This window comes from Eumetopias jubatus, unplaced genomic scaffold (assembly GCF_037043125.1).
Source record: "Eumetopias jubatus isolate StellerSeaLion01/CBP00866 unplaced genomic scaffold, mEumJub1_p1.0 scaffold_30, whole genome shotgun sequence".
Lineage (NCBI taxonomy): Eukaryota > Metazoa > Chordata > Mammalia > Carnivora > Otariidae > Eumetopias > Eumetopias jubatus.
Genome location: NW_028274836.1, coordinates 1,401,517 through 1,425,491, shown reverse-complemented (window position 1 = coordinate 1,425,491; position 23,975 = coordinate 1,401,517). Strand labels below are relative to the sequence as shown.

Below are 23,975 nucleotides of genomic sequence, written 5' to 3'. Positions count from 1 at the left end.
CCCCAGGCCAAACGCAGACCAGGACCCCAATGTCAGCCTGCTTCTGATGCCCAGGGTACACTGAGTACCCCAGGGGAGCCCCACCCCAGGAAGTCCTGGAGGGCCCAGCCGATTCGGATGCAGAGCACAGACATGTGTCACCTCTGCAAGACAGGAAGTCTCATGGGGACGGGCAGCCCCCGATTTGGAGGTGTGCTGCCAGCACTGTTGTCCTGGGGGAGGCCGGGTCTCTGTGGTGGGGCCTCTCTGTGCGGCCTGGGCCTCCTCACAGGACGGTGGCTCAAGAGGATCTGGCAAAGGCCAATGACTCTCATTCCCCCCACCCCCTTCTTAATTGGTCTAGATGCAATTTGAGGCAGTTTGGGTCAACAGGAGGAGGCCCTGCCTGGGGGCCGCTGGGAAACAGGTTGGCTGTGTGTCCCTGAATACAGAAGTCAGTTGTGGGTCAGGCTGAGTGTCTGTGCCCAGCGATTTGGGCCAACACCGGCCTGGATGTCACGGTGAAGGTGTGTTTGTAGCTGGGATTAACACTGACAGCACACTGTGGTAAAGCAAATTACCCTCCCCAATGTGGGTGGGCCTCATCCAATCAGGTGATGGTCTGAGTAGCAAAGCCCGAGGTTCCTGATCAGTCTGATGGTTATATTTGTGTCAGCCTGACTGGCTGGGTGCCCAGAGTAAGCACCATTTTGGGGGTGTCTTTGAGGTGATTCTGCATGAAATTCACACTAAATCCGCAGACTGAATTGATGCCTTCCCCAGCATGGGTGGGCCCGACCCAATCAGGTGAAGGCCTGAGTAGAACCGAAAAGGGGAGTCAAAGGGAACTTACTTTGCCTGAGCGTCTGAGCTGGGACATCAGTTTCCCATCTTCAGACTCAGAATCAGGCTGGAACTACATCCCAGCTCTCCTGGGTCCCCAGCCTGCTCTGCACATTTCAGACTTGACAGCCCTGTAATCACATGAGCCATTTCCTTAAGATAAATCTCTCTCTATATATACATATCCTATTGGTTCTGTTTCTCTGGAGAGCCCCAGCTAATACACATCCCATCGGCCAGAGCTTGTTAGCAGGACATCCCATCCCAGGGACCCATCGGTTTTGTGACTTTCCATGGTGATGACTTAGGTTCCGTGGTCGCACCCTCCCCATGGACATCCCGGGCTGCCCCAGGCCGGCAGCCTCCCTCTAACACCGGTTCCTTGACATTGCAGACGTAGCCCTGATCCCACACAGGATCCAGTGCCCTACAGGACGTGGCCCTGAGGCTCTCCAGGCTGTGAACTCCCAGCGGTGTAGACTGACCCCAGCAGTCCGCCTGGCACCTCATGCTCACTCAGCTGCTTGAACAAGCCCCTCCGGTGAGTGGCTTGGTTTCCCCATGCACCTGGGATGACCATGAGGACGGAGGCCCGCACCCAGGGCGCAGAGCTGACCGTTACAGACCCCCCATCCTCTGGGCCCTGCGGCAGGCTGGAGGCAGAGCCCAGGCCTTCCCACCCTGCCTCCCTGCGGGGGGGGGGGGTCCCCGGGATGGGCTGGTAGGGGCAGGGCAGCAGTGGGCGGGACGGCCTTCTTGTCTGGCTGTCATCCGTTTCCACAGCCAGAGCCAACTTGCCGGCTGCTCTGGGAGACTGAAGAGGGCTATGGGGAGGGGCTGCTTGGACGCTCCCAGAATGGGGGCTGCTTCCCCCCCCCCGCCTTTGGGAAGGGAGGAGACCATGAGGAGAGAATAACAGGAAACCACCCCTGGCCCAGCAGCAGCTGGGAAGTGGGGTCCAGGACCCCCACATCTGCCACTTTCTCGGCTCTCCACCCCTCCCGGGCTCGCGGCCTTAGAGGGGGGCGATGGCCCATGGATCCGGCTGCTGGACCTGGGGCGATGAGTGGGGTTCCCTGGGAGCCCCCGCGGCCAGACAGCCTCCAGCCCCTGCCCCCCCTCCCAGTGCAGAGCAGCAGGCGCGAGACGGGGGTACCCCTGAGAAGGGGCAGCCCACGCGCAGGGATCCCTGCTGGCGGGCTGGCGGGCTGGGGGTCCGAGACGGCTTCCTGGAGTGGGGGGCCTGGAGCAGCGCTGGCTGGCAGGCGGGGGCGGCCACCGGCCACGTGTGGCTCTGGGCACTTAAGTGGCTGGGGGGAGAAGCCGCAAGTTTCCCCTGACTCGGTCCGACTTGAAGTGCACTTAGCCAGCCCTGGTGGAGGTGGTTGCTGTGCTGGACAGTGCTGAGCGGCTGGGCTTGCTGCCCACTGGGGAGCTCGGGGAAGGTTCCGGGTGGCGCCCGCGCGGACTGCAGCAGTGCTGCTGGGAAGCCGACTCTTCTGCGGGCTGAGGGACAGGCTGACGTGAGGCTGGAGGAACGTGACCCCCAGCCCGTGTCGTCCTGGCTGCTTCCTCCCCCGTCCTCCCTGGGCTGGCAGGGAGGTGCTGGGTCACCTGTGGAATGCCAGGCCGCGCAGAGGAAGACCTTCTCCGTGAAGGGCAAGCGGCCAGTGGCCAGCAGCCAGGGGAGCCGCATACCAGGACCGGTAGGTCACAGCCAGGAGGGGGACTGAGGGCCTGTGAGGCCCTGGGGGGACGCTCCATGCCCCTCACCATGCCCACCAGCCCGGAAGGACCTGGCACCTCTCAGGTTAGGGGCAGCGTGGCCTTGAGGCGGGTTGGGAAGGACCAGAGGGAGCTGGATAAGCAGACGGACGGGTGGGTCAGGGCACTGGGTGAGGCTGCCCCGAGGCACTGCGACCGTCCGCTGATGGCCCTTCCCGTGGAGATGGCCTGGACGACGGCCTGTGTGTGGCACCATGTTGCCTGCGCCCTGGGGATGCAGCAGGGAGCCACGAGGAGACAGCAAGCCAGACGATTCAGCCTGGCCTCTGGCCTTGTTGGCACGCAGCGTTGCCCCTGGGGCTTGGACAGGTGGACCAGGGCAGGAGAGGCCGTGGGCAGAGTCGGGGGGCAGGAAGCACCCCTGCCTACAGACTCAGGAGGGCCTGTGGGTATTTGTGGCCAGCCTCCATCTCCCACCTTGGCTGTGACTCCAAGGAGCGCATGTGGGATGAGGACACAGGGCACAGCCTCTCAGCGTCTCCCTCGAAGGGGAGCAGAGATTGGGGACGGCACCTGATGGGGGAAGCCCTTGGAGGTTTCCAGTGAGGACAGCAATGACGGTGTCTTTTGGTATGTAATGAGGTCACTCTGGAAAGCCCCTCAGGGTGGGGGCTGGTGACCAGGGGACCCAACCCTGGGACCAGATGGCTGGAAGTTCCAGTCCCACCCCCTGACCTCAGGGAGGGGAGAAGGAATCAACCACCAATCACCAAGGGCCCATGAGTCCATCAATCATGCCCATGTCCTGAAGCCCCCATAAAAACCCGCAAGGTCAGGCTTGGAGAGCTTCTGGGCTGGTGACCACGTAGACATGTGGGGAGAAGCTCCACGCCCCTCCCCCAGTGCCTTGCCCCGCGTGTCTCTTCCATCTGGCTACTTCTGAGTTACATCCTTTCATAATACACTGGTAACGTAGGAAGGAGAATGTTTCTCTGAGCTCTGTGAGCCGCTCCAGCAAGTTAATGGAACCCGCGGGGGGCGGGGGGGGGCCGTGGGAACCTCGGATCTGTAGCCAGCGGGTCAGAGCACGGGGGACCCCTGGACTTGTGACTGGCATCTGCAGTCAGGGGGTCTGTGGGCCTGAACCCCAAACCTGATGCTGACTCCACGTGGGTCTGATGCTGACTCCATGTGCACAGGGTCAGAGCTGAGGTCCCCCCAGCTAGTGTGCGGAGCCCTTCCCCCAAACACACGTAGCGATCCTAAGTGTCAGAAGAGAGGTGCAGAGCGAGAGCAGAGGACCCACAGGAGCGTGGTTCCTGCACACAATACCCCAAAGGACTGCAACCAGGGTCTCCAGGAGATGTGCACACATATGGCAGCAAAATCCACCACGGCCGAGGAGTGGAAGGGACACAAATGTCCACCACCAACGGAGTGGATACACAAACTGTGCTGTCCATGCAACAGAATCCTACTCATCCTTTAGGAAGAAGAGCTGACATGCTCACGACGCCAGCCACAGAAGCACACACACTGCACGATTCCACTCGTGAGGGTCAGGTTCCCAGGCAGAGGGGGATGGGGCTCCCAGGGGCGGGCGGCCGGCAGGAAGAAGACAATGTGTTCTGGCCGGGGGGACGGCTGCCCACGATGTGAACGCGCTGGATGGGACTGGCTGTGCCTTGATGAAAGCACGGAGATGGCGAACCTCCCCTTCTATGTAGCTCGCCGCAATAAAGCAAGCAGGAACTCGCTCCCACACCAGGAGCAGCGCTGGTGTCCTGCGCGGGTGCCCAGACCAGGCGCAGCCAGGGGACGGGGCGGGAGGCTGACGGACAGCCCGAGGCCCCGCCCCACCCCGGAACAAGTCCCCCCGCCCCGCTTGCTCCGTCCCGGCCCCCAGGCACAAGTCCCGCCCCGCAGGCTCCGTCCCCGCCCCACCCGAGCAAAAGTCCCGCCCCGCAGGCTCCGTCCCCGCCCCACCCCGGCACAAGTCCCGCCCCGCAGGCTCCGTCCCCGCCCCACCCCGGCACAAGTCCCGCCCCGCAGGCTCCGTCCCCGCCCCACCCCGGCACAAGTCCCGCCCCGCAGGCTCCGTCCCCGCCCCACCCGGGCACAAGTCCCGCCCCGCAGGCTCCGTCCCCGCCCCACCCCGGCACAAGTCCCGCCCCGCAGGCTCCGTCCCCGCCCCACCCCGGCACAAGTCCCGCCCCGCAGGCTCCGTCCCCGCCCCACCCGAGCAAAAGTCCCGCCCCGCAGGCTCCGTCCCCGCCCCACCCCGGCACAAGTCCCGCCCCGCAGGCTCCGTCCCCGCCCCACCCGGGCACAAGTCCCGCCCCGCAGGCTCCGTCCCCGCCCCACCCCGGCACAAGTCCCGCCCCGCAGGCTCCGTCCCCGCCCCACCCCGGCACAAGTCCCGCCCCGCAGGCTCCGTCCCCGCCCCACCCCGGCACAAGTCCCGCCCCGCACGCTCTGTCCCCGCCCCCAGACACAAGTCCCGCCCCGCAGGCTGTCCCCGCCCCACCCGGGCACAAGTCCCGCCCCGCACGCTCCGTCCCCGCCCCCAGACACAAGTCCCGCTGCCCTGCGTGCTCCGTCCCCGCCCCTCCCCAAGTCCCGCCCCGCGCAGTCCCGCCCCTCGCATACCCCGCCCGCCGCCAGAGGCCGCTGTGGCGTCCACCCGCCCGCCCGGGCCGCCCCTTCAGGCAGCCTTATCCTTCCCAAGATGGCGGCCGCGGCGCTGCTTCGGGGCGCGGCTCCGGGGCGCGGCGGTCCGGCCTGGCGCTGGCGGCTGCGCGCGGCCCCGAGGCGTCGCCTGGCCCACGGCTCGGGCCGTCACGGCGACGACCCCGCGAGCGGCGCGGCCTGGGCCTGCTTCCCGCTGGGCGAGCGCGCCTTGGTGCGCGTGCGCGGGCCAGACTCCGCGCCCTTCCTTTTGGGGCTGCTGACCAATGAGCTACCGCTTCCGGGTCCTGCGACCGGCGCGGCCCCGCCCCCCGCGAGGGCGGGCTACGCCCACTTCCTCAACGTCCAGGGCCGCACGCTCTATGACGTCATCCTGTACCGGTGAGCGGGGGCAGCGGCGCGGGGGCGGGGCGTCCCACGGAGGGGCCGACCGCTCGGGCTGCGTGCAGGTCTAGGAGCCGCCCAGAGCCGGGCTCTAGGCGTGGACTCCCGGAGGCCGGAGAAGGACGTCCAGGGCGGGGCACTTGGGGAAGGACAGGCGGCGTGGGCGTCCAGGGGCGACCCCCTGAGGGTGGGAGGGGCACCCGGGGGGGGGAGCACACCTGAGGGTGGGAGGGGCACCCGGGGGGGAGGGACACGGAGGGGGGGAGAGCACACCTGAGGTGGGAGGGGCATCTGGGGGAGTACTCCTGAGGGCGGGAGGGGCATTGGGGGGAGGGACACGGAAGGGGGGAGAGCACACCTGAGGGTGGGAGGGGCACCTGGGGGGGAGCACACCTGAGGTGGGAGGGGCACCTGGGGGGGAGCACACCTGAGGGCGGGAGGGGCACCTGGGGGGGAGCACACCTGAGGGCGGGAGGGGCACCTGGGGGGGAGCACACCTGAGGGCGGGAGGGGCATCGGGGGGAGGGACACGGGGGGAGCACACCTGAGGGTGGGAGGGGCACCCGGGGGGGGAGCACACCTGAGGTGGGAGGGGCACCCGGGGAGCACACCTGAGGGTGGGAGGGGCACCTGGGGGGGAGCACACCTGAGGTGGGAGGGGCATCTGGGGGAGTACTCCTGAGGGCGGGAGCGGCATCGGGGGGAGGGACACGGGGGGAGCACACCTGAGGGTGGGAGGGGCACCCGGGGAGCACACCTGAGGTGGGAGGGGCATTGGGGGGAGGGACACGGAGGGGGGGAGAGCACACCTGAGGGTGGGAGGGGCATCTGTGTGAGGCCGTCAGAGCCGGCAGCCAGGGCCGGGCCAGCGAGTAGCAGCTAGTCTGCGAGGTGGGCGTCTTCCGAGTGGCCGCTGCGGCTCAGCCCTGCTTGGGAAAGCCGTGGTGTGGGGTCTGCAGTGCAGCGGACGGGTCGCCCCAGAGCTGGCGGCCCGCTTCCAAGGGGGGAGGTGAGGAGCCAGGTGCGTTTGTCCCAGCCGAACCTCCTCCTACCTGCGTCTGTCGCAGGGGTCTGCGCTGGGGAGAGGGCCGCTTCCCTGGGAGCCGAGCGCCCCCTGCCAGGTGTTCTCTGGAATGTCTCGTGTCAGGAGCCTTGTTCCTTCCCCAGGGAGCCCTGTTCTGAGTTTCCAGAAGCAGCACCTTGTCTCGGTGGCTTCCGTGTTTTGCTTTTAAAGTGGAGAGCAGTTTCTGGCCCCGCAGAATTGAGGGGAAGGAACGGGAGCTCCTGCAGGCACGTAGCCGCCCTCAGGGCAGCATCCCCAGCCGCTCGTGGACCCGCACTGACGCTGCGTCAGTCGGAGCCCCTCCTTTGTGGTGTGTGTGCTGTGGGCTCGGACAGGTGTGGAAAGATGCGTGCGCGTGCCCACAGGCTCACACAGAGTGATGGTTTCACGGCCCTGGAGCCCCGCTGGGCCCCCCCCCGAGTCCCCCAGCGCCCCCCGGGGGGCTCCGTGTCCTGTCTCCACGGTCCCGCGTTCTCCAGAAGGCCGCCGTCCACTGGGAAGCACAGGCGAGTAGCCTGCTCGGATGGGCTTCTTCCGCCGCGTCTTCTCGCGGTGGGAGCTCGCTTCTTCCCAGCGCTGACCCCTGTTCGTCGTCTGGGGGGGCCGCAGGCTGCGTGGACTCTCTCCTCCATAGGAGCCGGGGGCTTCCGACTTGTGGCAGTTGTGGGTAAACAGGATTTGGTGCAGACGTAGCTTCGGCTCCTGTGGGGTGTGAGAGAGGATTTCGTTTTGTGAGAAGCCACCGGGCCGTGTCCAGCGCGCTGTCCCGTCCGCCCGTGATCCCACCAGCCGGGGGTGGCTTCTTCGCCATCTGCATATTCTCTTCTGGGAGATGTCTCTTAAGGTCTCTGGCGCGTTTCTAAGCGGGTTGTTTCCTTGCTGTTGAGTTTCAAGCATTCCTGTGTATCTCGGATGGTGGGCCTCGGCGGGATGTGATGGCTGTCTGCTTCTCTCCTCAGGCGGAGCCGTGCGTTCTCTTACTACTTGACACCCGAGGCCTTCTCAGCTGCTGGCCGCGTACAGGGGGCTCTGGGTGCTGCTCCTGGCTGTGCTGGTTTCGCTGGGACGCTCTCACGGCTGTCTGCTTGGCGTCTGGGCTGCCGCTGGGCATGGGGATGGTCCTCTGCTCCCTTGTTGAGCCGGTGCCCACTGGCCCCTGTGTACCAGCAGAGACTGGGGCTGGGGACACCTCGTGCAGGACCTCCCTGCTCCTGCGTGGTCTCACCCGGCCCCCCAGCATGTCAGCAGCGCTCCTGCCACAGCCTCCTCCAGAGGGTGCCTCCTCATGGGCGCGTCTGTGACTCCTGGGTGGGCTGGGATCACGCTGCCACCATGTCCCCTGCTGGCCAGGCACCTCCGCCCCCTCCTGCTATGGCTGCACTCCTGCCCCCAGGAGGCTTGCTGTGCTGTGCAAATATGAATGCACGGCACCCAGTGCAGTCTCAGACCGAGCACGAGGGACGTTTAGGGTAAGGGTGCCCTCTGCACCGTTGATGACGTACTCTAGCTAGAGACAGGATTTCCTGTTTATCTGATAAAGCTGATCTGGCGGCACTGGCCAACATCTGGGGACACTTGCGGTGGTGACTCGGGGCTGGGGGTGTAGGTGCTCCTGGCATCGAACGGGCTGGGACTTGGGGTGCTCTCAGCACCCTGCTGTGCCCAGGATGGCCCCCCAGAGTGGCCCAGCCCACACGTCAGCCCCTGCGCACGGGCTCGCCTTACGTCGCCCCTTCTCCTGCTGACCTGGCCCCCGTTCCTCAGCTGCGGCAGGGCCAGCAGATGGTCTGACTTGGGGGCGCAGGGGTGCACTGCAGCTTTGTTGGCCCCCGAGGCTGCGTGACACACAGAACGTGGCCCTGCCCACTGTGGCCTGCCTCATTGCCCTGACTGGGTCAGCTCCCTCCCCGGCCAAGACCTGCAGAGGTGCATGCTCCCCTTTGACCTCGCATTGTGCCCCCCCACACTTGATCGGTCCCTGTGCCAGCATTTCACGTTTCTGTCAGCTGCTTTTGTACACCTGCATGTGGCTGAGACTCCTAACAATGGGGAAAGGCTTAAGGTGGAGGATGACCCTTTGCTGCTTTCCTGTGACCCCCACAGACACCCCGAGCCCTGCCTTCCCAGGCAGCTTCTTCCTTTTTTTATTTTTAACTTTTTCTTTTGAAGGAGTTGTAGCATCACAGGAAGCAGAAAACGGAACAGGGAGGCCCCCAGTACCCATCCCCCAATCCCGCATGCAGTGTCTTGCCTCCTGTAGTCGGGGGTGACAATCGGGTGGGGCGTGGGCCACCACAGAGCACATGCAGGTTCCTCCCAGGCTCCATGTGCTTGCGTGTGCAGATGTCTGTGACTCCCATGTGGGCCGTGTCACCGCGATGAGGACAGCTGTTCCGTCACCACGGGCTCCCCTTCTCCCCGGGTACAGCACAGCCGCCCTTCTCAGCCCCAGTTCCTCACCCGGCCTCTCCTTCGCACCTCTCTGAGAGGTGGTCATCTCAGGAGGGTCGGACAGAGGGAGTGGGGTGGGATTGGGCTCACACACTTTGATGCCCTTCGGCTCTGTCCACTTTATCAGTGTGGAGCGATGGTTCCTGTTTATGGGGATAAGCGTGGACGCACAGGGTGTGTGTTAGAGGCTGAGCTTCCAGAGGTGGGGCACCAAGCAAACCCCTGCAGCTCTTTCCTCTGAGGGTGACTGGTTCCTCCCGGGCAGGATTTAACCCTGTCCTGTCTGGGGACACCAGCTGAGGGGGTCTGGGGGAGGGGTCGGGGACAGCAGCTGAGGGGGTCTGGGGGAGGGTCTGGTGCACCAGCTGGTGGGCTCTGGGGGAGGGTCTGGTGCACCAGCTGGTGGGCTCTGGGGGAGGGTCTGGTGCACCAGCTGGTGGGCTCTGGGGGAGGGTCTGGTGCACCAGCTGGTGGGCTCTGGGGGAGGGTCTGGTGCACCAGCTGGTGGGCTCTGGGGGAGGGTCTGGTGCACCAGCTGGTGGGCTCTGGGGGAGGGTCTGGTGCACCAGCTGGTGGGCTCTGGGGGAGGGTCTGGTGCACCAAATGATGGCCTTTTTCTGACGCAGTCCTGGACGGTCTTACCCCATTCTGTCTCAGGTTCCTCGGGGCTGTGGGTCCTTGTTCAGTCCTCATCTACAACCAGGACCCCAGCTAGGTAGTTGTGTGGGTCCTGAACGTCTCCACTAAGGTGCCCCGCACTGGGCTGCTCTCTGGGCTCACCTGTCCATAAGCACTGCTGCTGTCCCACCTGGTTCCCGCACTGGTGACCAGGTTCCAGGGTCACTCAGGGGGAAGTGGGAGGTGGGCATGGGCATCCCCTGCTCCGCGATGTGTCTGCCCTATGAGCTCCCCCAGCCTCTGCCCCTGTTGAAATCCGAGTGCCACCCACCTAGGACCTGTGGTTTCTGTGGAGCTGGGGGAGACAGGGCCTCCTGGCCGTGAGGCTGCTGCTGGTAGCTTTCCGCCTTTCTCCGTGAGGACGCACAGCACTGTGGTCCCGGTCCCCGCCGACTACCTGCCGACCCATCGCGTCTCATCCGCCCAGTGGTGTGCCCCTTGCCTGTGCTGCAGCTCGGCCAGCACCCTGGGTGGGGCGGGGCCCGCGGCGGACTTGGGGGCTCCAGTGCACCGCCTGTGGGCAGTGCAGCGCGCAGCCGTCCCCACATTCAGGAGCCCCGGTCTCTGCCCGCAGACTCCCCGAGCACGACGAGGTGCCCGCCTTCCTCCTGGAGTGCGACCGCGCGGTGCTGGGCGCGCTGCAGACACACCTGGCACTGTACAAGATCCGGCGGAAGGTCACGGTGGAGCCGCGCCCCAAGCTGCGCGTGTGGGCTGTGCTGCCCCGCACCCCGGAGGAGGCCGGCGGGGCTGCGCCGCTGCCGGAGCAGGCGGAGGGGACCACCATCCTCACCCGCGACCCCCGGACCACCCGCATGGGCTGGCGGCTTCTCACCCAGGACGAGGGCCTGGCCCTGGTGCCCGGCGGCCAGCTGGGAGACCTCCGGGACTATCACCGGTACCGGTACCAGCAAGGTGTGGGCGCGGGCCTGGGCCGTGCTGGGGGGCGGGGAGTGGCGGGGGCTTGCTGAGTGGTGGGCCGGTGCCCTGGAGGGCCCGGGGTGAAGGGTCGGCTCCAGCGCTAGCTTATCGGCCCCGGATCCCCCTGCCCGTGCCAGAGGATAGGGCACAGAGAGCGCGCCCTGCGGGGAGTGGTGCAGGGGAGGAGCCGCCCCCAGCTCCGAGGACATCTCAGCGCTCAGAGAGCTGCTTCCTCCACCCCACAGGCGTTCCCGAGGGGATCCATGACCTGCCCCCAGGAGTGGCCCTGCCCCTGGAGTCCAACCTGGCTTTCATGAATGGCGTCAGCTTCACCAAGGGCTGCTACATGGGCCAGGAGCTGACGGCCCGCACCCACCACATGGGCGTCATCCGCAAGCGCCTCTTCCCCGTGCGGCTGTTGGGCCCTCTCCCAGCCTGCGGCATCAGCCCTGGCGCCTTGGTGCTCACTGCTTCGGGGCAGGCAGCCGGCAAGTACAGGGCAGGCCATGGGGACGTGGGCCTGGCCTTGCTGCGGTCAGAGCATATCAAGGGCCCTCTCCACATCAGGACGGCTGAGAGTGGCCAGGTGGCCTTAACTGCGACCGTGCCGGACTGGTGGCCCACAACCACCAAGTAGCTCCGGAGCTGCCAGGGGCCGTGGAGGGCCCTGTGCATCTTCTGCGCTCTGCAGGCTGGCCCCCACTTCCCAGGTTGTCTGGTTAATGCACACCCCCCCCCCGGAGGCCCCCCCAGTGGCGTGGGCCCCTCGGGGCTGTGGGCATTGTTGGTGTGCAGGTATGGCCCAGACGTTTCCCACAGAGGGTCTGATGCCCAGCTCTGGCTGTCCTCTCCCGGCCGCTCTGTGGTCAGGCGGGGCAGGAGCCCTCTGGCAGCCGGAGGGTGAGGACAGGCAGGCCCTGCACCTGCTTCTGGGCTGAGCTGAGCTGCAGCTTCTGCCCGATGAGGATGGAACCCAGCTGTACGGCTTTAGAGGGCGTTCAGCCATCCGCCGGGACAGGGATGGTCCAGGGCCTTGCCCCTGGGCTGCCTGCACCCGTCTCCATCTGGGGTTGGCTGAAAGGACAGGTGGTCCCTGGGAACTGCCTAACCATGTGCGGGCTGTGGAACCCCGACAGCATTTCAGGTGGCGTCCCCACCTGTGCACCGTGGTCTCGGCAGCATGCGCCTCACCCCCGGAGCTGCTCAGGGTGCAGGGAGGAGCTTCTGCTTGGTTTCCTTGCTGCTGGTTTGAGATGTTGCTGTGTCCTCACAGTAAGAGCTGACTCCCCCCCTCCTTAAACCACTGACTTCCGTTGTCCCCTGCAATGTGAACCCCATGCTTACAGGGTGTTCCACTTGATGTTCCAGGGCGGCTATTAAAGCGTGACCCACCAGCAGCCTGTGTGGAACTCTGGTTTCGTTTTGGGCGGAAGGTGGTGGGGTGTGGCTTTGGGTGGAGCAGATACACTGAGAACACACCGGACGAAACCTAGCCGCAGAGTCCTGGGATGGCAGGGGAGCGCTGGGTCTGGGGCGGACGGTGGAGGGCAGGGCTTGGGAGCGGTTGCAGCCCCAGGCCCCTCAGCTCTGGCTCCCCTTTATATCCTCGGAGCGGAGAGGTTACCAGGAATCCGTGTTAATGCTAGCACCTGGGCCGTCACGGGGTGGTGGTAAGTCCTGCAGCTGTGCACCCCCCTCAGCGCCCACTGGCCGGTTTCCAGACCATCACCAGACCCCCAGTCAGGGTTTGGTCTCCTATGCAGCCGAGGGCTGTTCAGCGCCCCTCGGTGTGTGACCCAGGGCCTGGGAGCCAGCCTCGCACAACGGGTGTGTCTGCTCAGAACCTGCACTCCTGCTGAAGACACTCCAGGCTCCTCACGGTCTGTGGACCCACCTGCAGAGTGTGGGCAGCGGCGTGCGTGGGACCTAAAGCCCCCGTGCTGGGAGCCGGGAGCAAACAAGAGGGAGGTCAGCCACGGTGGTTGGTAGTTAGCTCGGACAGCCTCTCAGTGAAATGCTGCCTTTGAGATCCTGTGTCTTCTAATGCCTTCAGGATTCCGGGTCCCTGGGACCTGAGATTATTCTGCTCAGACCTAGATGAACACACAGTCCGTGTTCTACCTCGGGGCTTTTTAACGGAAGCTGCCGTTCAACAGAAGTGCTCCCTTTGTTGGACAGACCGAGTCCCTTTTCACAGAAACCCTGGTGCTTTCAAGAGTCTCTGGCTCCTAGGAGCTGTAAATCGGGCCTCCCTGTGCACACGGCCGGGATCCGAGGGGACGTCTGCCTCTGAGTCTGTGTAGGCTGATCTCTGAGAGTCAGAGCTGGTGCCAGAAAGCCCCCTGTGGCTCTCCTGTCTGCCTCAGTTTGTACCAAGTACTGAGTTCCAGGAAGTAAGCTGTCATTTACTGCAGCCTGATGCCCGGGAGGGTCCGAGTGGTGGCCGGGGCAACCTCGGTACCCTCCACAGAAGGCAGATGTCCACACAGCCAACCGGTGTGGAAACGCGGCACCCTGCCCGGGGCCCCGGGCACAGAGGACCCGGCAGGCAGATCGGAACCGTCACTCTGGCTGGCTGGAGGCCATTCCATGCTTGGCGTGTCTTCTGGTATGCCAGTTCTATACTGTTGTGGGTACGGTGGCTTCGTAATTCAGCTGGAAATCGGGAAGTCCAACACCTCCAGCTTTCTTCTTTCCCGAGATTGCTTTGGCTATTCTTCATGGCCTTTCATCATTCCCTACCAATTTTAGGACTTTTTGCTCTTTTTCTCTGGAAGATGCCGTTGGATTTTTTAGGGCTTGGCCTGAATCTCTAGATTGCATTTGGTAGTATGCATGTCTTAGCGAAATTAATTCTTCTGGTCCATGAGCATGGTATATATTTCCCTTTACTTGGGTCTTCAGCTCTTTTCATCCATGACTTACAGATTTCAGCGTGCAGGTCTTTCACTTCCTTGATTAAATTTATCCCTGGTATTTCATGCTTTTTGAGTCAATGGAAACGGGATTGTTTTGTTCCTTTCCCTTCCTATTAGTGTATAGAAATGCAACAGATTTCTGCGTATGGATTCTGTGTCCTGACCTTTATCAGGCGTTCTGGCTATTGGTGCTTTGCTCCCCCATGTGAATGAGCACACTGTTTGTGCTCTGTTCTCACACATACTCACACACTCAGTTGCATTCAATTTGTCCAGCTGGGGGGAGCGGCCATCCCAGTGCTCTTGATTTTTCAAGCCCATGGACATCACGGGTCCCTTCATTTATTGAAGTCTAATTTAATGTCTTTCACAGCAGCTGTATCATTTTCCTAACATTCTTACCTGTCTTCTGTTAAATTCACCCATGTGCTCTTAAAAACAGTCGTATTATTACTGCAAATGGCACCTCTGTGGAACTGCATTTGCGGTAAGTTCTCACGCACGCATGGGAACAGATTTGCAAAGTTGTACGTGGTTCTTACTGATTCTTTTCTGTAGGTGGCGCAGGGGAGTGTAGACAATCCTGTAATCTGAGGATGGGTGACGGTTTCGTGTCTCTCTGGCGGCCCACACGCCTTCACGGTTTCCCTGCCTTCCCGCCACGTGTTGAGTTCAGTGGGGATGTGGCACCCCAGCCCACTCTTGATCCTCAAGGAGGGGCTGTTGCTGTTTCACCGCTTGACCCCTGCTGCTGAGAGTTTTTGGTAGGTACCCTTTTTCAGGCTGAGAAAGTTCTCATGACCGGAAGTCTTCCTTTGCCAAGGTGTTTCTTTCTTTTGGATTTTTTTTGGTTGTTGTGTGTGTGTGTGTGTGTGTGTGTGTGTGTTTAAAGATTTTATTTATTTGACACAGAGAGAGACACAGCGAGACAGGGAACACAAGCAGGGGGAGTGGGAGAGGGACAAGCAGGCTTCCCGCGGAGCAGGGAGCCCGATGCGGGACTTGACCCCAGGACCCTGGGACCATGACCTGAGCCGAAGGCAGACGCTCAACGACTGAGCCACCCAGGCATCCCTGTGTGTGTGTTTTTTTTAATCACAAATGGAGGCACCTGGGTGGCTCACTCAGTCGGTTGCGTGTCCGATTCTTGGTTTTGGCCCAGGTCATGATTGGGGTTGTGGGATTGAGCCCCGCGTGGGGCTCTGCGCTCAGCGAGGAGTCCGCCTGAGATTCTCTCTCTGGCTCTGCCCCTCCCCCACCCTGCCCACACACTCTCCCCAAAATTAAAAATCAAAATAAAAATCACGACTGGTTGGAGTTTACTGAGTTTTGCAGGTATGAATTGAAATGGTGATTGTGTTTTCTAAGAACTTGTCTGCATCATCTAAGTTTTCAAATTCGTTGTGATGAGATCGTTCTCAATATTGTTTTTTAAAAAAAATGATGTCTGTTGCGGTGTAAACTGCATCCATGCAAAGTACGCAATGCAGGGAGTTTTGGGAAGTGTCTCCTCGTCGCCCTGCCCCTGGCAGCCACCGTTCTACTCTCTCTTACTGTGAATTTGACCCTTTCTTTTTCTTCCCCCTTTGGGCTGCATGAGTTCCTTTTGGACACTAGCCCTTATCAGCTCTGTGGTTTACAGTTTTCCCCTATTCCAGCTGTCTTTTCACCATGTGGTCCCCCCTCCCGACAAGACTTGTCACCTGTGCCTGGGTGTCATGTCCAAAAAATCATGGCCAACACCAACGTCAGGGAGAATTTTCCCTGTGTTTTCTTCTAGGGATTTTACAGTTTCAGGTCTTACACTTACCTCTTTAATCTCTTTTGAGTGAATTTTTGTGCATGCTGTGCGGAAGCCTCCAGCTCTGCTATGTTGCATGTGGATATCCCGCCCTGTTTATCGAGGACACTGCCCCTGACCCACCGAGTGTTCCCGGTGAAACCTAGACTCTCTGCGCGTCAGGAGCACACTGTGAAGGCGCTCACACGGGGTGTGTCTTCACAAGGCCAGCTTTAGTCAGTCATAAAGGAAAGGTAGTCCCAGTTATACACCAGGCTCAGGATTCCAAGCTCTGTGACGTTTCAACAGGTGATTAAATCTGGCTTCTTACACAGCACACAGAGCAGGACAGAAAACAAACCACACAATAAACAAGGTAACAGAGGGGGCGGGAAGTTCAAGAACCAGACGTGAAGTCAGTCTGTGGGTGCGCGGTAGAGACAAGGCCTCGGTCCGGCCTGGGTCAGCTCTCAGCACGTCCTGCTGCTGATGTTCAAGCATGGAGGGATGTTGGTTCTGCTGGGGATCCGAGGGGCAGAGCCTTTGGGGGCAGCTCCTTGTTATGTGGTCAGACAGAGAGGGGTCATGTCTGAAGATCTGACAGTTTGCTGCCAAAATCCTCCCCCTTTCTAAGGGATTTAATCGATCTCAGGCCCTGCTGGCCTCCTCTGGCTCTCCTCTTTATCGGTTCTGGAGCTTCCTCAGATGACACTGGTCACAGGACTATCTGGAAGCTGCAGTCCATCTCAAATGTGTGTCATTACCTGACCCAGGCTCCTGCTTGACACGAGAACCTCATTGAGCTGTCACACTGCTCCTCTGTCTGAGCTGCCAGGAGGGATCCTGTCTCTGGGGAGATATATGGGTCCTTCTGCTCCTCTGTCTGAGCTGCAGGGAGGGATCCTGTCTCGGGAGAGATCTGGGTCTTTCTGCTCCTCTGTCTGAGCTGCAGGGCAGGATCCTGTCTCTGGGGAGAGATCTGGGTCTTTCTGCTCCTCTCTCTGAGCTGCAGGGAGGGCTCCTGTCTCTGGGGTAGGATCTGGGCCTTTCTGCTCTTCTGTCTGAGCTGCAGGGAGGGATCCTGTCTCTGGGGAGAGATCTGGGTCTTTCTGCTCCTCTCTCTGAGCTGCAGGGAGGGCTCCTGTCTCTGGGGTAGGATCTGGGCCTTTCTGCTCTTCTGTCTGAGCTGCAGGGAGGGATCCTGTCTCGGGTGAGATCTGGGCCTTTCTGCTCCTCTGAGCTGCAGGGAGGGATCCTGTCTCTGGGGAGAGATCTGGGCCTTTCTGCTCCTCTGAGCTGCAGGGCAGGATCCTGACTCTGGGGAGAGATCTGGGTCTTTCTGCTCTTCTGAGCTGCAGGGCAGGATCCTGTCTCTGGGGAGAGATCTGGGTCTTTCTGCTCCTCTCTCTGAGCTGCAGGGAGGGCTCCTGTCTCTGGGGTAGGATCTGGGCCTTTCTGCTCTTCTGTCTGAGCTGCAGGGAGGGATCCTGTCTCTGGGGAGAGATCTGGGTCTTTCTGCTCTTCTGAGCTGCAGGGCAGGATCCTATCTCTGGGGAGAGATCTGGGTCTTTCTGCTCCTCTCTCTGAGCTCAACTCTGGCTGATGAACCATGCGTCTTCAAGCCTTTTGCTCAGAAGCTTCGCGCCCTCTTGTGTGATGCTGTTGCGCTGCGTTTTCGGGCAGTTCTGGGCTCCTTGGGGGATTTGTGGCTGCAGAAGGACGCGCCTCTCAACACTCGCAGACGTCAGCCTCAGTCTCTACAGGAGAAATCTGCTAAGCAGAAATTGTAAATGTATATTAATGAATTTAATAATAAGCTCAGGCTATGCTAACATAGGAGACATGTTTTTAATGAAAAACTGTGTTCTCCACAACCAACAACACACACAATGCAGGACGGGGAGTGGTGTTTGCTACAGGGTGTGAACCTCTAACAACCAGCTTCACCAACACAGCTGGTTCTCAGCAGGGCGCCACGAAAGTGATGCATGCGTAAAATGCAGATGGGTTCTGACTGCTGGGTACTCGAAGGGCCTCCGGGACCCGTGGCATACGGGGACCCCACAGCGAGAGCCAGGCGCTGGAACACTTGGGCTCTGACCAGCTTCTTACACGTGAGCTCTGATTACGATTTCTCGGGAAGAAACGGCTCTGGAGGCAGGTTGGAGAGTAGGTCGTGAAGGGGGTGCCAGACCCCAGGCCTGGTCACACAGCTGCCGGCAGCCTACCCCTGCCCTGGCCCGGCCGGGCCTGCTTCGTGGCCCTCCCTGTGGTCCTCACATTGGCCCTGCCCTTGGTCCTCACCATCATTACCATTACCCTCACCATGGCCCTCCCCATGGCTCCCCCCCGGTCCTCATCATCACTTTCACCGCGGCTTTCCACTTGCTCCTCCCTCGGCCCTCCCCTCAGCCCTTCCGCAGCCCTCACCATTGCCTTCACCATGGCCCTCCCCCTGATGCTGCCCAGCTCCAGCCTCCTGCAGTGTGTGGTGGGGGAGAGGGGTGCTGCGCTGTTGTCACCGGTTTCCTTTGCCCTGTGAGCCAGGCTGCCTGCTCTCAGCTCCTCAGAGTTGGAACATGAAACACCAGTTTGGGTGCTCCCAGTCTCCTCCTGGCTGTGGCTTCCTGGTAACCCCACCCAGCTGAGTTCTCTGGGTGTCTGCCTGCATACCTACCAGTTCAGGCCCTCTGCTTGTCACACCCAGTGACTCCTGCTCGTGGGGTCCCGCGTCAAGGCCAAGCACACTGGCTTCTCTTTCCTCCTAAAATCGTATCATACTGCTATTTTTTAGCTGCGGTTGAGATGAATGCCTGCTGAATTCAATTTAATGGCACAGACGCACACAGTGAAAAGCCTGTGTCCTCCCCACCCTCCTGAAGGTGCCCTGGTTCGGCTGTCTGCACTTCTATGTCTGTGTCCACACACAGCGTTTCGTGCTGCTCTTTTCCAGGCTGAAGTGAGACTGAGCCTTCTGTGTCCCGTGACTCCCATTTCCACACTGAACACAGGCATTGTAATGGCTGATTTTATGTGTCAACTTGACCGGACCGTGGGAAGTCCAGACATTTGGTCCAACAGGATTCTGGGAGTGTCTGTGAAGGCATTTCTGGATCAGGTTAACAGCGTGTGGGCTGCATGAAGCAACTTGCCCTCCCAGTGTGGGTGGGCCTCGTCTAATCAGGTGAAGGCCTGCATGGAACAAACAGGTGGAGGAAGAGGGAACTCGTCCTGTTCGACTGCCTGACCTGGGACATCAGTCTTCTCCTGTCTTGGGCCTCGGACTGGAATGCTGGCTCTCCTGGGCCTGCAGCATGCTGAGCCAGGTGGATGTGCATGGGCATCCTGTTGGTTCTGGCTCTCTAGAAAACCCTAGGACTGCTGTCTTCCCACAGGTGAGGCTGCGCTCCTGCCACGTTGTTTCTGTGACTGTGCCCTGATTTACTGATTCTGCCCTGGAGGTTGAGTGCGTTGCCAATGTTCTGCCACCGCATGCTGCCTTGGATAGCCTTGTGTTGTAGTGCGCGCGTGTAGGAATTCCTGAAAGGCCTGAGTGTGGCGGGCGTCACTTCCAAAGTTTGTTTTTGGTGTCTTTTCTGGGGCAGCCACTATGAATTTCAATGTAGTGAGGTTAGTTTTTTCCTCTTTTGGGTTGGGTGCTTTTTTGTGTCTTGTGTAAGAAGTTTCTACCCATATGTGTTCTTGATTTTCTTCTAAAAGATTTTGTTTTGATTTTTTTAAATTGATTTATTTTAGGCAGAGAGAGAACACAGTGAGAGGTGCAGAGGGAGAGGGAATCTAAAGCAGGCTTCCTGCTGAGCGTGGAGCCGGACGTAGGGCTTGATCTCACAACCCCGAGGTCATGACCTGAGCCTCAATCAAGAGTTGGATACTTAACTGACTGAGCCACCCAGGTGCTCCTGGTTTGACTTTTTAAGTTTTGTTTTTGAATTCATCTCAGCTTGATTACTTTGTTGAAGTAAGATTCACATAACATAAAAATAGCCATTTCGTGTTTTTTTTAAAGATTTTATTTATTTATTTGAGAGAGAGAGAGAGAGAATGAGAGATAGAGAGCACGAGAGGGAAGAGGGTCAGAGGGAGAAGCAGGCTCTCATGGAGCAGGGAGCCTGATGTGGGACTCGATCCCAGGACTCCAGGACCATGACCCGAGCCGAAGGCAGTCGCTTAACCAACTGAGCCACCCAGGCGCCCCGTCATTTCATGTTTTTATGTGTGAATTTTTATGGAGATATAATTGACGTAAGTATTATATTCATATTATGTGCCCACATCATGAGTGGAAAATTAGCCATTTTATTTTTTTATTATTATTAGGATTTTACTTATTCATTTGAGACACAGAGAGAGAAAGCCTGAGCAGGGAGAAAGGCAGTGGGGGAGGGAGAAGCAGGCTTCCCGCGGAGCAGGGAGCCCGATGCGGGGCCCGATCCCAGGACCCTGGGATCACGACCTGAGCCGAAGGCAGACGTTTAACGACTGAGCCTCCCAGGTGTCCCAAATTAGCCATTTTAAAGTGTACAGTTTCATGGCATTTAATACAGTCTCATTGTTGGGCAACCGTCACCTTCATGTAGTTTGACAACATTTTCCTCTTCCCAGCAGGAAACTCCATACCCGTTAGGCGGTCATGCCCCCCTCCCCCTCCTCTTCTCTCCCCTCCCCCTCCCCTCCTCTTTCCTCCACTCCCTTCCCCTTCCCCCTCCCCTCCCCCTCCCCTCCCCCCTTCCCCCCCTCCCCTTCCTCCACCCCTGAGCCACTGTCTTCGTTACTATGGCTTCCTGATAAGCTGCCAGCACATCTGAGAGTCAGTGGTTAGAAAGTAGGGTCTGTTTCTTGCTTGGGCAGTGTCCGCCGGCCTCCTGACTCCCCTGCGCGTGCTTGCCCTGGCTCTTGCCATCGAAGGCCCAGGAGTGGCCATGTGGACACCCCAGCTCCAGGGTGTGCCCTGCAGCTGACTTTGTTCGGCCTGGGACAAAACGCAGTGATAGGATTTTGCACGAGCTGACTCAGAACGTGATGAGTAGGGGTCTTGAAGTTCTCTGGAAAGGCCCACAAGGCAGCGACTGATCTGAAGTGACTGAGTCACTTAGTAGCAAAGCCCTGGCCATGAGATGGGCCACTTTCTGACCACAATAGAAGGGCCAGATTGCCAAATCAAGTCACCCGGTTAATTGTGGCCCTTCATTTCTACTGTAGGAATTTGTGCAGCCCTAATCTTAGCCCTTCCGGGGAGGGAGGGCAGCTGTAGGGGTGGGTGTTAGCTCCATGCTCCATGGTGACTCCCAGACCCCGTGGGCTCTAATTTTAAAGCATGACCACAGAAGGGGGGGCACACAACTCTGTTGCTGGCACCAGAAGCAGGGTGCCCGGGAGCTCGTTTTCCTCAGACACATCAACAAGGTTTTCCAAAGGTTTTGGAAACTACTTTGGGCCAAAAAGACTTTCATATGCATTCTCCCGCATTTGTTTGAGAGTTTGAGAGGATACAGGCTCGATCACCATAATCCTTGCATTTACTTTGTTACAATTCTTACCCCGCGTTGCTGCCTGGAACCGCTCTTGGGTTTTCACCCGAATTAGTCACTGCAACTGAATTCCTAATTTCAAGCATGTTGCACTGAGTTTGATGTTCTGATTTGGTGCTTTTAAACAAAGATTTTATTTATTTATTTGAGATTGAGAGGGAGAGAGAGCAAACATGTACTGGGGGGAGGGGCAGAGGGAGAAGCAGGCTTCCCGCTGAGCAAAGAGCCCAAGATGGGGCTCCATCCCAGGACCCTGAGATCATGACCTGAGCCGAAGGCAGACACCTAACCAACCGAGCCACCCAGGCGCCCCTGGTTCAGCACTTTTTAAGATACCGTTTGGCTGAGAGGCTGTTCTGGTGAGAGAATGGATGGTTTGCCCAGGAGGTGTGCCCTGCTCTGTGAGCCCAGGGCTGCCTGTCTCGGAGGAGCGATGAGCCGCCCGCGGAGGAGCTTCTGCCCTCCAGCTGCCTTGTCTCTGTCAGGTGCGTATTGGTGGCCCAGTGCCGTCCTGCGTGTCCCTCGTCCTTGATTCCCTCCCTTGTTTGCTGGGCACGCTCTGTGCTAGCTCCCGGGTTCCCTCTTCTGGCCCCTGAGAGCTCCCTGGCCCCGCTGGTGCATGTTCAGTTTTATAATTCCTCTCTCTTTATTGCTATTCTCTATTTGATGACACATCAGCATGGCATGGTCTCCCACAGTTCGCAGAACCGCAGAAACAGCTGCAGTCGTTCCCCTCCTGTCCCTGGTATGTCTCGTGCTGTGGAAAATCCGATACTCGAGATGTTACATTGTAGCGGCTCTGGATAGACTCCCCTCAGGTCTGTTTTCCGGTTGTTTCCTGCTCATGTGCGTGTGGACTCTGTCAGTGGGGTCTCTGCGCCCTGCAGGGGGAAGCCGCGCCTGTCCGTCCTGTCAGCGTGCAGCCTGTGAGCAAAGCCCCCCCGGTGCAGGGATGCCTGGGGCCTCTGACCGTCTCTTTCCCGGACCCTCTGTTCCGTGGGGCTCCAGAGCCCTCAGGGTGTCAGCAGCGGCCTTGGCCTTCTAGGTCTGCTCTCCTGGGGTGGAGCCGTCGCTCTGCTAGTGCGCTGGGCTGGGGGCAGCCAGGACCCTGGCAAGCCTGGCCTGCCACACCTCCGTGGATGGGGTGCAGCCTCCAACTGTGAAAGGCACTTGCTGGAAAATCTCTGGGCCACACTGCTTCAGGACTTAGCCCCCTTGGTGGTGGGATACCACACCTCCTGATTGGGAGCCCCGTCCTCTTGGCCACACCGAGCAGGAGTGGGGCCCTGCCCAGCTGTGCTGGAGGCAGTTGGCGGAAGTGCCCCAGACGCTTACTGTTCTCTCCAGGGTCTAGTAGATGTTCCTGATTCAGTGTCTCTTCGTTGGCTGTGTGCACTGAGGACAATTCCAGAGATTATAAATGTTTTCTCGAATCGGCTTTCGCTGGTTATACCTGGTCTGCCGCGGAGCGAGTCCTTGGAAGTGGGACCTTTGTACCTTGTACCCATGGTTTCCCCGGGAGGAGGCCTAGGACCCCTGCTGCCTGGACCTTCCACCCCAGATGTGACCTGATTGTCCTGGGCTGTGGCCTGGGCCTGCGTGGGAGCATTCTCCAGGGATTCTAGTGTGTAGCCAGGGCGGACACCACTGTCTAGGGCCAACCGGGTGGCTTGGCATTAAGGGAACCACACAGGGTAAGCTATGATGGCCGGGAAGCTTCTCCAGGGAGCCCCCAAAGCTCTGCACACTCGCTCCGGAGACACGCCTGCCTCATCCTAGTGTTGATGGACCGTGTTCAACGTCAGGGAGGATTGCTGTGCCTCTGCGTGTAATTTACAAGACACGGGCTCTCCCCTTAGTCTTGGTTACAAAGTGTTTTCAAACAGGGATGTTTCCAGCCATGGGAGGGCCTGGGGGCGGTAGAGCCTCTTCACACCAGGTAAGTTCTGCAGGCTGAGGCTTTGAAAAGCAAAAGAGCTGTTTCCCTAAAATGTTCAGCACTTACAGGGGCGCCTGGTTGGCTCAGTCAGTCCTGCATGCAACTCTTGATCTCAGGGTCCTGAGTTCAAGCCCCACATTGTCCGTGGAGCCTACTTGAAAGAAATTTAAAATAATCAGCATTTACGGTGTCTGTCGAAGGTGGTAGTTTATCAGGGTGTCACAGGGTGAAAAGCAGAAATGCTGCCTGGTGCTTATAAGTGGCTATACAGTGTGGGTGTGCAGGTGGCCTGATGGGTTTCATTTTCACGAGGGTCACGCGTGTCCTCAGGGAAGTTTTGTTACAGTTGCCATGGCCCTCGAGGTTCTCGGTGAAGAAAGACACCAGCTGCTTGCCCCCAACGTAAATACACACACGCCCCATTTGAATAGGAGTGGGCACGGCCGACCCCCAGGCAGGCACAGCCTTGGGGGGTGACAGGAGGTCAGTAGGGCCCTGCGGGTGGCTCCTCCGCTCACCAGGCCCCAGCCCGTCTTAGGAGGAGGCTGAAGCTGCTGTGGGGCCCGCACAGATGGTTAAAATGCAGCCAGTAAATACCTAGTAGTTCTGTATAGAACACTCCATTAAAAACTAATGGTGGACTATACGGTGGCTAACTGAACATAATAAAGAAACATAAATAAAATGCAGCCAGGAAGGTTTGCCTGTGATACGCTGGAGATAACCCTGAGACCAGGTGCAGAAGCTAGCGGGTGGTTTTGAAAGTACCCCCCCCCCCCTCAGCTGATACCCCACACAGCAGGGTCACTGAGAAATGCGCACGTGTGGCCTCCGGGACACAGTCCACAGCCTGCCCTTGGGCTGCACCCGCCAGACGCACTTCCTTAGGATGGAAGGGGCTGCCCTGGGCATCTCCCAGGAAAGCTTTGCAGACCCCTGACCCCGACCGGGGAACGACCTTCGCAAAGATAACGCGGTTTTCCTCCGGGCCGGGCGGGAGGCACCGAGGCCGCGGTCCCGCGCGCGCACTGGCCCTTAGTGCGGTCCTCACGGCGGC

General features: G+C 60.0%; 1 protein-coding gene and 1 long non-coding RNA gene across 3 annotated transcripts; both read left to right on the top strand.

Annotated features, from left to right (window-relative positions):
* The first annotated feature begins 5,244 nt into the window (after positions 1 to 5,244).
* Positions 5,245 to 12,129, top strand: IBA57 (iron-sulfur cluster assembly factor IBA57). Of its 2 annotated transcripts, none has more exons than XM_088020470.1 (3): positions 5,245 to 5,616; positions 10,386 to 10,726; positions 10,978 to 12,129. In XM_088020470.1, the coding sequence occupies exons 1-3, from the start codon at positions 5,276 to 5,278 to the stop codon at positions 11,367 to 11,369; spliced, it is 1,074 nt and encodes a 357-aa protein (XP_087876596.1). In that variant the 5' UTR covers positions 5,245 to 5,275; the 3' UTR covers positions 11,370 to 12,129. The 2 variants fall into 2 exon arrangements, with proteins under 2 accessions (XP_087876596.1, XP_087876597.1); XM_088020471.1 differs by lacking the exon at positions 5,245 to 5,616 and adding an exon at positions 6,429 to 7,188.
* A 109-nt stretch (positions 12,130 to 12,238) lies between these two features.
* LOC148161986 (uncharacterized) lies at positions 12,239 to 19,456 on the top strand. Its single transcript, XR_015767229.1, has 2 exons — positions 12,239 to 14,414; positions 18,384 to 19,456. It is a non-coding gene; the product is annotated as an uncharacterized LOC148161986 (long non-coding RNA).
* The last annotated feature ends 4,519 nt before the right edge of the window (positions 19,457 to 23,975 follow it).